Source organism: Ursus americanus, chromosome 22 (genome assembly GCF_024610735.1).
Source record: "Ursus americanus isolate L20-20 chromosome 22, mUrsAme1.1.p, whole genome shotgun sequence".
Classification (NCBI taxonomy): Eukaryota; Metazoa; Chordata; class Mammalia; order Carnivora; family Ursidae; genus Ursus; species Ursus americanus.
The window spans coordinates 12,982,889-12,994,971 of NC_142148.1; the positions used below are offsets into that span (position 1 = coordinate 12,982,889).

Genomic DNA, 12,083 nt, shown 5'->3' on the forward strand with positions numbered 1-12,083 from the left:
GAGGAAGGAAACTGAGGCTGGGAGTCTCAGGACCTTGCCCAGCAGCCTGCTTCCAGGGGCTTCTGTTGGAGCAGTCTGGTCGAGCCAGATTGGGTTTGAACCCCATGTCTGCCACTTATTTAACCGTGTGATCATGGAAACAGTACTTTTAACTCTCTGTGCCTCGGTTTCCTTATCGATAAAATGGGTATAATATGGATGGGCGGAAATGCGGATTAGATGTAAAATGTATAGAGCGGGGGCTGGAGCGTTGCAAGCTCTCCACGAGCATTTGCTGTTATTGTTTCCGGTAGAAGAGAGTTGTGGGGCATCCCTTGGAAAGTCTCTCGATGTTATTTTAGTGCTTGACGTCTGTCTGAAGGCACGTGGATGTGCGTTTCACACATGAAAGTGGGCTGGCGGGCTCATCAGTTCAAGTGCAAAGCACGAACCACCCTGGTGTGTTTCCAGGGACAGGTGGGACAGACTGGTAAACAACATGATTTGAAGACCACCCCATGATTTGGGGTCATTCAGGGACCGATTTGATGGTGGAACATGTCTCTTCTTCAACCCTCTCCCAGCCTCCTCCTCCCTCCGGCAGAAAGTCTGGGACGGTGCTAATGCGTTTTGACTCTTTTCAACACCTAAAAAGAGTGTGTGTACAGGCGGGAAAGCAGGCGGGCATAGAGCTCAGCTTAGAGCCTTAGGAAGGAACGAGAAGCTGTGGGGCTGAGTAACAGTGTCTGCTTTCTTTCAGCTGGTGTGACTTAGTTTGATGCAGAAGGGGATGCCAATTTTCCCTTTACCCCTGGATAGAAAGTTCACGTTTTCAAAAACACGGATTTGTGTTTTTATTTTTAAATGAGGCCATGTCACAGTGGAAGGGTCATGCAGCTAGACCGGCAGCAGGGGCTGTGGCACCTGGATGGGGGAGGTTGGGCAAGGTGCGTGTAGGGGAGCAGAGGTCAGACCATCTCTGCCGTTTCCTCCCCGGGGTGATCTTAGGACCGTGGTTAAGCCCCCATGTTCTCAACTGTAAAATGGGGACAGCACCCGTACCTGTGTTGGAGGTAGCTGGGAGTGGAGGAGACTGTCCAGGCAGAGTGGCCATCACAGCCCACCCACAACTACAGCAACCAGCCCGAGAATGGTTGACTCTGCGAATGATTGTTCTGGGTCATTCCGTGTGCCGGGCTGTGGTCTCGGTGTTTCATCCTCCACGCCCATTTTATAGATGAGGAGACTGAGGCACAGAGGTGTTAAGTTATTTGCCTGGGGTCACCCAGCAAGTGACTCCAAAGGCCAAGTCTTAACCATCCACAATGTGGCACACAGCAGGTGCTCAAAACACAGTTGATGGGCGGCTCTGGCTGTCGAGAGGCCACAGGGTGGAAGCTGGTGCTTGCCCGCGGGGCCTGTGAGAGTCACAGTTCCTGGGTCTGCTCCCCTGAGAATGTGATCTTCATCTCCTCTCCCTGCACAGATGTCCTGTCGGAGGTCCCTGGGGAGGGAAGCACTGCGCGGAGCCCTCTCCTGCTCCCAGCCTGCCCGGGGGAGTGTCGATTGAAGGCATTTCTTCCAGAGGCAGTTTGGGTTAAGGGAGCTGACAGGGAATCCTGCAACACCCAGAGGGAGCTAGCAAGGGAGGGGAGCCATCACTGCCCGCAGGTTCGAAAGGGCAAGAGGAGGCTGAGAGGTGCCCCCAGGACTGGAGGAAAGTGAGAACAGTGGCCAGCATAGAGAGACAAAGGCACTGGGGTGCCACTGATGCAAGGGAGGGAGGAGAGTTGGATAAACGTGCTGATTTCCTGCCTCCCCTGCCCAGCAGCCTCCCAGCAGAGTTCCCACTGGCAGAACCAGCAGGAAGCCAGACTGGGCAGGTGCGGTGTGCAGAGACGAGACCGGCTTCCTGGGGCACAGAGCAGGGTGGAAAATGGATCAAAGGGACAAAGAGCAGCCCACCCCGGGACCCTTCCTGGGGGAGGATGACAGGGGAAGGGGGTTGGTGACACCTCTGAGCCTCCATGCCGAAGTTATGGCATGGCCCTGCCCAGCCCCATGTCCCTCACTCTGCAGAACTCAGAGGACCTTAACAAAATCTCCATTCCTTTAGCTCTCAGAATATTTATTTGGCGCCTACTACTACGTGACAGGCATAGTACTAAGTGTTGGGGACTGAGCTGTGATTAACACAGGCCTACCTCCTACCCTCATGGAGCTGACCCTTTAGTGGGAAGAACTGGGCAACTAAGATAACTGCAGGTTGTAATAAGGATTACAAGGAGAATAAAACAGGTTGTAAAATATGGAGAGTGCCTCAGGTGGGGACACCACCTTAGATAGGGCAGTCAGGGGAGGCCTTTCCGAGGAGGTGACATTTGTGCCAAGGCTTGGCAGAGGAGAGTGAGCCCAGTATAGAAAATAAATCTGGGAAAAGACTCTTCCAGGTTTAAGGAAGAGCAAGTGCAAAGGCCCTGGGGCAGGAACGTGCTTGACTTGTCAACAGAAAGAAGCCTGTGGGGCTGGGGAGCAATTGGGAGGAAGGAGGAGAGGTAGGCAGGGGTGGATCACTCGAGTGACCTGTAGGCTCTGGTAGGGAGTGTGCATTCCATTCCTTGGGCTGGAGGAGCCAGGTGAGAAGCAGGTGACGGACAGGACTGGGACTAAAGTGAGGTCAGTGCCCTGTACTGGTACCACCCGGAGTGAGTGAGTCCCTTCTGCCCTGTGCCCTGAACACCTCGCTGGTCTCAGCCTGGGCCAGGCCTCCAGAGTGATAAGATGCGAATTGCATTTTAAGAAGATGCTTCTGGCCGCCCGAGAGAGGATGGAGGATGGGGGCGCCGTCAGGAGAAATGGGGGGCCCCTTAGAGAGCTGTTGCCGAGACGCATCCCCGCCTATGTACCAGATGAGCTCCCTGAGCTGGGACTTTCGTGGGGGGCGGGGGGGGAGGTGGGCAAACAGAGTCCTTCAAGGTCACTTGGCCCCACCTCCACCGGAGCTTGGTTTCCTCCTGATGCGTCTGCTCGCTCACTCTCTCTCGTTTTAAATAAATGAGACCTAAAGTCTATATCTGGAAAGACTTGAAGGCTCATTTCCTCAAGATGTAGAAAAATGACCACAGAGAGCAAAGAGCAGAACGAGATCAGACCTGCCCGAGCCAAGATGCACCATCCCGCTTTCCCTCCCCCCATCTTTGCTTGTGACCCCATCTGACCCCGGGGGGGCCAGGGGTGACCGAGGTCGCACAGACTGTGACAGCTCTTCTCCCATAGCTTTTTAGCCCTCGATTTTCTCTTTTGTCCTTTTGTTGATTCTGCAAACTTAAAACTCACGTGAGTAACTTGCCCAGCGATGGGATCGTCTGCAGGCCGCCTTCACACACATCCCCACTGCTTCAGCTCCTTTAACAACCTCATCTCCCCATTTTATTCATGGGAAAACTGAGGTTCCCTACTGGCTTGATGGGGAGGACACCCAGGGGGCAAGTGAAAAGCTGTAACTGGAACACAGCAGCCCCGCTCATCCACCCCCTGCCCGAGCCACGCACTGCCCAAGAGCAGGGACCGTGTCCTGCTCACCTCTGCCTCCCCGCCCCCACCCCACCCCCAGTGCCGGGGGGAGAAGGGAGACCCAGAAATATCTGCTCACCCAGTCTGGGCTCCTTCTTTTCCTTTCTGTGGGGGCTGATCTGTCTATCGAACCAGCCTCCACCAGCACGTTCAGGAGACTGCTGGTCGGGGGGAGACGTCTGTCTGCCAAAGCGGCCAAGGAAAGCTTTCCTGCCACTCTGCTGTCCAAGCACACTGCACGTTCTTTCCTTCTCCTGTTCTCCGAGTTCGGTTTCCCCTGCTCTCACTCCCCCTGATCAAAGGAACCCTCGTCGTCCATGCCAGCAATCATTATGCAAGCCCGAGCCATCAGGCGGCCTTTACGTAAAGACTGACCTCATTCTCTTCCTCCTACTTCAGATCCGTGAGTAGAGCGGGAAGAAGGGACAAGAGACACAGCCACGAAACGCGACTTCAGACTCCTGGGTCCTGCAAGAAGCCCGGATCGGCAGAGCGCACGATGGCCCCCCCCAGCCTCCTGTTTTGCTTGCTCTCTGCCACCGTTTTCTCTCTGCTGGGTGGAAGCTCGGCGTTCCTGTCACACCACCGCCTGAAAGCCAGGTTTCAGAGGGACCGCAGAAACATCCGCCCCAACATCATCCTGGTGCTGACGGACGACCAGGACGTGGAGCTCGGTAAGCAGCCGGCCCGCACGTGACACCTGCCAGGCCCAGGCCACCGCGCTGGGGCTGAGGCTCCCAATGCGGGTTGGCCGTGGAGACCTGCGGAGCTCGCCTGGCTTTCAACCAAGTCACAGGGGTTGTCCCACACACGTGCGTTTGCAGCTTGGTCCGCAAGGCCAGGGGTCTCCAGCTCGTTCCCAACGCAGAACCCTTCCTGGATCACTCCAGGAGTCTTACGGAAGAGAGATGTTTAGGCCAATTCGTTATGTTCACCTAGTTTCTATTGAGTACCTGCTGGTTGCCAGGCAAGATCGTAGGGCCTAGAACGGCTGTAATGAGTAAGACAGACATAGTCCCTCCTGTCATGGAGGGAGGGACACAGTTCATCAGCAGGGTCACCCGGGAGATCATGTCAAGAAGGGAGAAATGAGCTGGTGACACTAAAGAGGGCTCTGTGCCGGATTGGGGCAAGGGGGGGGCGCTACTTTGGATTGATAATCAGGGAGGGCCTCTCAGAGGGGGTGATGTTTGAGCTGATACTGAAGCTAAGTAGGAGCCAGCCGGGGCCGTTTGTGTGTGTGTGTGTGTGTGTGTGTGTGTGTGTGTGTGTGTGTACGTACACATGCACCTGTGGGCCCTGCTCCTCCAATCTAAACCACTTCGAGGGGGCTCAGCCTTCCTTGGTGGCATCCAGGGACAGGGAGGGCAGACAGTTGCTAGTGACCTGAGGCTGTTCACAAAGATCATGCCTCAGGAGGATAAGCTTGGTCGCCTCCTATCTGGAGCTTCCTCCCGTCACGATGCTTTGGCTCCGGGTAAAGCGGGCGAGGACAGGGACCCTTACCAGGGTTTAGCTCACACACACCCACAGCGGGCGTGTCAGGGGCTTCTCCAGCTCACAGTCTCCGCAGCGCCTTTATTCCCCACGCGAGCCACGCCCCCAGCGCCTCCTTGGCTCCGCCTCTGCACTCCTACGCAAGACCACAGGCTCCTCCCCCTGAGCTGTGGGCGCTACACCCGTGGGAGGGTTCTCTCACGGTGCGAGGCCGCCAAGAGCGAGCCCTCTAGAGTGCGTCTCAGCTGCACCTTCTGCTCCCCGGGGTTGAGCCCCACTGATATTTCCAGCTTGCCTTTGGGGGTCTCCCTCAGGGTAAACCTTTCTCCCTAGCTTGTGACTTCTCCCCCCGACCACCAGCTTGAATTCACTGATTTTACGGTTCTGTCTCTCCAACAGGAAACCATACACAGAACTGCCCTATAGAAATACAACGGGAGCCACAAATGCAAATAACATAAGCAACTTTAAATTTTCTAGTCACTACATTTTTTAACACTGAAAGAACAGATGAAATTAATAATGTATTTTTGTTTAACCCCACATGTCCAGATGATTATCATCTCCACATGTAATCAATACAAAAGTCATTAAGGAGATCGTTTACATTTTTTATACTGTTTTTGGAATCTGACCTGTACTTTATGCTTAGAGCACACATCTCAATTAGGACTAGCCACCTTGCAGGTGCTCGGTAGCCACTTGTGGCTACCATATTGGACAGCACACGGCCTTGTGCGTTTTCCTCTTAGAGATTTCCCTTCTAATCACCAGGGCTGTTGTGTACTGTGAAGACCTGAGAAAAGCCTTTTAAGCAAGGGAAACAGCATGTGCAAAGGCCCTGAGGCAGGAGCAAGGAGACAGATGGGGCTGGAGCCTGGGGAACGGAGCTGGAGTAGGAGACTGGAGAGAGAGGATGGAGCCATAACTTGGAGGCTCTTGTGGGTTGTGGTAGAAAGTGCCAGGAGTTAACCAGGTGAGGGGTGGGCTTTTAGCACCTATCCACTGTCAAAGGACAATTGAATATTATTGGTGGCAACAAATGTAAGGGTTTACTGGATAAGCCTTTGCAACCCAACCTGAGATTGTGGTGAAGATCCAACTGGGAATCTACACTCTTCTTGGATCCATTATTAAAAGCACACATCAGGCTTTTTCACTGCTAAGAAAAGGTGATTTGTATACATCCCAGTTGCTCCTTAATGATTTGTATTAATGATCACAAGTATAGATTTTTCTCAGGGAGCTTATCAAGTGCAGGAAGACTTTGCAGCCAGGAAGCAAGCAAAGCCCAGCACCTTTATTGACAGTTGGACACACAGAATACCTGTTGGTCTGGCAGCGTCTAACTTGAACCGTGTTTGATGACCATGGCGAGTCTCCAGATCATGGCCATAGGGACGCAAGTTTTGTTTCTGGTAGAATTTTGCAGAGAGCGCTTGCATGTGGCACCCGGATCTCTGAGTACATGGGTCTTGCTTCACAGGGCCCCTCGATGGTGGTCATGCCTGGGAGTGCAAGACCGCCCAGGCACCCACTCATGCATTCAACAGATATGCATTAAGCATCCAGCTCTGTGCAGCGCCCCAGGCTGGGAGCTAGAGGATGGGGAAGGAGCATTCCAGATCAAGAGAACAGAAAAGGCAGAGGCACTGTGTTAGTTCGCCATGAACTTGGTGCGTTAGGACAGAAGGAAGGTGTGGGCTGGAGAGAGCTGGGCTAGACGTGGAGAGAGATAAGGCCGGGAGTGGAGTGGGACCAGGTCGTCAGGGGTCTTGAGGCCATGATGAGGGTTTTGAGTTTTATTCTTAGTAAAATGGACATGGGTTAGGGGGCCTTTAGCAGGGTGCTATGAGCTGACCTAGGTTCCGGCAGGATCCGTCTGGCTGTTATGTCCAATTTGGGATTGCCAAGAGCAAGAGCGGAGACAGGGAGCCCCATTTGGAGGCCTTCGGGAATTGGGCAGGGGGTGATGGAAGCTTGGACCCGGGGCCGGAACAGTCACAGGTGAGGCGTCGATGGTTGGGTGTGGGGGTTAAGGAAAAGAGGAAGATCCAGGGCAGCTCCTAGATTTTTGGCCTGAACGGCCACTCTTAGGAACAACCCGTTTTTACTGTAGCAACGCGAGCCAGCTAAGCCTTGTGTCAGAATGTGATCACACGTTTACATCTGTGACTCTCGAATAAAACCAACAGAATATGCAAATACAGAAAAAGGGTCTAGGGTCATGATAAGGACACAAGAGGGAGGAGAGCAAGGAGAGCCACACCTAACTTAAAATACATAGATTTACTCTTTATTTTACAAAGGGAGAGATTAAGTCACAGGAAAATGAAGTTTCTTGTCCAAGGTCACACCCACGTGACTAGACCATGGCCAGGCAAGACTGAAACCCAGAGCCCATGATTTTCACCACTGTTCTACTTAACCAGTCTCCTGGAATGGTTGTTGGGTTGTTTCTAGATCGTTCGTGGGTTTGTTAGTCGGTGTTCACTGTCACAAATACGATTGCCGGGGATGTCTTTACACGTGCATCTCAGCATACGTGGGCAAGTGCTGCTGTGAGAGAGATTCCAGAAAGTGGATTTGGTGCATTGAGAGCCCTCGCCTTCTGGGTCATCTGTCAGCTCCCATGCCGTAACCCCGCCTTGCATAGATCCGAAGCCTGCGAACCTTCCCTTCCGCGCACCAGCCGACCCCTCCCCAGCAGAACTGGCTTTTGAAGGAGCTGTGCAAGCTTTCGGGAGGTGAGGGATGGGAAGGTGGTAGTGGGGGGGGGAGGGGGGACGGTGGGCTTTTTATAAACCATGAGACAGACCCAGATCAATAATGCATGTTCCAAAAAAGGCCAGCACATTATCTCACAGTCTGCTACGACTGGCACACACAGGGTGGTCCTAAAAAATTTATCATCTGCTATTTTCTGCTCATTCGTGCGGCAGCTCTGATGGTTCTCGGGGCTGAAGCCTTCTCGACTGAGCTAATTCCAGGCTTCCTTCCAGTCCCGGGTGGAGAACAGCCGTCCATCCTAATTAGGGTCTGGTTGAGAGAACTGTGATGGGACATAGAGGGGGCTCGTCCTGTGTCCTCATTGCGAGGTTGGGGTGGGGGAAGAGGGGCTGTAGATTTGTTGGCTCTTTGCTCGCGTGCATCTGACACCTTCCCTCAGTCGTCACTCAGAAGCGTCACATGCCCAGGGGAACTGGTTCCAGGGCATAGAGGTCAGTAAGCAGCCTCCATCATCAGTACATTGTCAAGGTGATTGGGCAAATCCCTGTGTTTGGGTGATCCTCGGAGACCGGCAGGGGCTTGGCTGGCCGCCTTTACCAGAAGGATACGAGAAGGAGAAGCACACAGAAGCCGGCGTCTTGCTTACGTCTGGTGTCTTCGGGTCAGATAGGCTGTGTCACTGGGGAGCCCTGCCAGGGTTCACTGGTTGGAGTCGATCCGGCCAAACCTTGGTGAGCCTCAGCAGCTCAGACAGGCTCGGAGACACCAAGAGGAGTTAGACACAATCCTTGGGGCACATTGGCAGTATCCCTGTGCTGCCTGTTCCATTATTTGAGATTTTATTGAACCAGACTTACTTTTTGAAGCTTAAATATTATTTGAAAAGGAAGTCTTAAATTATGACTATAAATGAAAAACCAGTCTCCACTGCCTTTTGTAAAAGGTCACTGCAAAACCAAGTACAATGAGAACAGCAGTGTTTTTGCATTTGGGCAGGAGGCAGCCTCCCACGAGGCTGGTGTGTCTTTGTTCTGCAGGGTGAGGGCAGTGCACCTCCCCGAGACTTTCCCCTTGACCCGGTCAGCAGGATGCAAGCTGGGAAAGGGAAGGACTTTCTTAAGTGGGAGCCATGGGCTTTTCGTATTGGAGCCCCACTAATATGGGGGCTCTTGTGTCTGAGGGTTTGAGACAGAGCCCCAAACCCCAGAATATCGGGGCTTGGCTCCTGAGGGTCCACACAGGGTAGAAACAAGCTGTCTTTTTGAGGCCCCCTCAGATCACCAGATTTCGGGTGTGCCCCCCCCAAGACTACAGGAACAGAGTCATGCCGCTGTGGCTGACAAAAGGCCACCAAGCAGCAGTGTTGAGGGGCCACAGAAATGCCGTAGGAACAAATGTTCCATCGGATATAAAAACCCATGTTTCACGACCACCTTCCGTCAGTCTGGATTCTCTCAGTGGCGAGTGACAGAAACCCAATTCAAACCGGACTGACTCTACACCAAAAAAAAGTTTATTTGACTCAGGTAAATAAAAAGTCCAAGTGTATTCTGAGCTTCAGGTGTGGTTGGATCCAGGAGCTCTGTCTGGCTCTCATCCGGCTCTTCAGCTCCCTATTCTCAGCTCTCCTCCAGAGTGGCCTCACCCTCAACCCAGCTTTCCATCTAGCATCATCAGACCTGTGTTGATGGTACCGTGGACAATCCTTGTAGAAAGAGTGTCTTTCTCCCATGTGTACCAGTAAATGGCACCAAATGAAGCAGCTTAGATCTGGTCCCTGGGACGGTTGGTCAACCATGGGACAGCTGGTCAACCGTGAACCAAGCAGGGGGATGGAATACAAGGATCAGCTGGCCTGGGTCACATGCATATCCCTGGAGTCAGGAAAGGGGCCAACCACACAGGAGCCATGAGGACTCAGAGAGGGAGTAGGTGTGTTCCCTAAAGGAAAATTCAAGAGCTGGTGCCAGAAGAAGGCAGGTGCCAGGTGTGCAGTCAAGTCCAAGAGATGCTCTGGGCACGCTCACAGGGCTCTCTCCAAAGCAGGGTCACCAGACTCATTCATTCAATGGGTATGTGCCAGAGGGGATCCAGTAGCAAACGAAATAGGCAAAATCTCTACTCTTCTGGAGCTTGCATACTCATGAAAGAGTTAATAAAAAAGATTTGTAAAGCGTATAGTGCCTACGATAGTGAAAAGAGGTGAGGGGTTAAAGCAAGGAAGGGAAGTCCGCAAGGAGAAGGAAAGGGAAAGTGATGATTTGGGCAAAGAAGGTGAAGGAGCCAGTCAAGGGAGTTCCCCCAGGAAGAGCATTCCAGGCAGAGGGAACAGTGGGTGCAAAGGCCCCAAGGCAGAAAGCGGACCCACCAGGCTCAGAGAGCAGCAAAGAAGCCAGGATGGCAGAGCCGTGTGAGCAAGGGTGAGGTCTGAGAAGTAATGGGTTGATGGTGGAAGGGTAGATCATGCAGGGTCTTTGAACCAGAGGGAGGATTTTGACTTTCTGGGTGATACAGATACCAGTGGAGAACACTGAGCAAAGGAGGGACGTTATCTGACTTATGTTAATATGACTCCTCTGGCTATGATATGGAGAATAAACCGAAGGGATATAATAAGAGCAGGGAGCCCAGGGAGGGGTCTACTGCAGAAGTCCAAGCACGAGATGATGGTGGCTGAGACTGGAGTGGGGGGAAGCAGATGCTGCCCCTAGTTCCCAGGTAGAGCTGATAAGATATGCTGATGGACCTGGTGTGGAGTGGGCGAGAGGAGTCATGAATAACTCCAAGGTTTGGGTCTGAATGACTGCAAGGAGGAACTCTGTTCACAGAGGTGGGGAGAGCTCTGGTCAGGAGCTCAGTTCAGTTTCTGGACCTGGTAAGTTGCAGAGGCTGGGAAAAATCAGGAGGAGCTGTCCAAGGCAGTCAGTCAGCTCTGAGTGTCACAAGTTCAGGGACGAGGCCCAGGCCTGGATGGAAAGGGAGTGAGCAAGGGCCAGAGAAGGGGCAAGAAGTGTATGTAGATTGTGTGCCTGTTTGTGCTTTACTGGGGCCAAGACCCTCACCACATTTCCAGAGGGGTCTGTGATCTTGAAAGCTGCAGGCCCCGAGCCCAGAGGGCTGCCTCGTGGGAGAGGCAGGCTTTTGAGAGAAAGGCTGGGGAGGGTTTCTGGCCAGGCGCTTGTTTTCCACTTTCCATCTGTGAACACAAGGAAACCACACCCTGTACTGCAGACTGATCTCCAGAAATCAATTCTAAATTTCAGGCTTGGGTACTCCGTAGGGGCCAAATGGCTGGAAGCCCAGGACAGCGTGCCTAGATTCCCGACACCAGATCCGTGTAACTCCCAACTCGGCCTCTCTGAGATACCAACTCCTGACATTCCTGCCGTTTCTCGCTAGAGTTACAAAAACATGTGGCTGCAGGTTATCTCAGGAGGAAGAAAGGCTCATCTAGACCCACCCTGGTGTTCAACTTGCCAAGCACATTCCTGCAAGACTTTTTTTTTTTTCTTTTTCAATTCAGCAACACTCTGGGAGATCACTTAAATTCTGGAAGCTAAGTATATCAGGATTAGGTTTGGCTGCATATAAAAGAAAATATAAAATAACAGTGGCTTAAACAAGATAGAATTTTGCTTCTCAGTCACATAAAAATATCTGGAAGTTTGCATTCCAGGGCAGGCATGGTGGCTTCAAGGTTATCAAGCACCCAAGCTCCTCTGCCTTTCTGTTCTGCCATGCTTATTGTTGGCTTCTCTCATTAAGGTCACCTCGTGGTTCAGAATGGCTGCTGGAGCTCCAGCTCTCAGAGCCATGTTCCAGGCATCACAGAAGGAGGAAGCAAAAGGGTAAAAGTGGACTTCAAGTTAAGTCGGTTCCCTTTAAGGACCTCATTCCAGACATCACGTACAACACAGACAGAACTTTATTTAATTAGCCACACGATCTCAGCAAGAAATGTGGGGCACACTCAAATTTGGATTATTCGAGAAGGATTTAACTATATTTTGCCAAAGCGTGAGCAAGCAAGTATGGGGAAATCTATTTAGTAACATTGGAACCATTCCTACCCCAAGACCAAGGGGATGAGGGGAGCAAATGGTTACTGGAACACAGAGGGCCCAACAGGAGCTGTCCCCCTCTGTTGATACCACAGGGAGAGAAATGGAGGATTGCATGCCCCAGCATCCGTTTCCTCTTCTGCTGATCTCCCAGGGCCCCGCATTGGCCAAATCCAGCCCAAAGCCAGAGGGTAAAAGCAGTTGTGAGGCAGCCCATCTAGGTCAGCTCGCTGGGCTGGATCA

General features: G+C 52.6%; 1 protein-coding gene across 3 annotated transcripts in view; it reads left to right on the forward strand.

Annotated features, from left to right (window-relative positions):
- SULF2 (sulfatase 2) overlaps nucleotides 1–12,083 on the forward strand; it is a 110,816-nt gene that overhangs the window by 21,570 nt on the left and 77,163 nt on the right. For all 3 annotated transcript variants that reach the window (XM_087853523.1, XM_087853522.1, XM_087853521.1), the window contains exon 2: nucleotides 3,952–4,226. In XM_087853523.1, coding sequence (XP_087709649.1) covers nucleotides 4,052–4,226 — 175 coding nt within the window. In that variant the 5' untranslated portion in view covers nucleotides 3,952–4,051. The remainder of the gene's footprint in view (nucleotides 1–3,951; nucleotides 4,227–12,083) is intronic.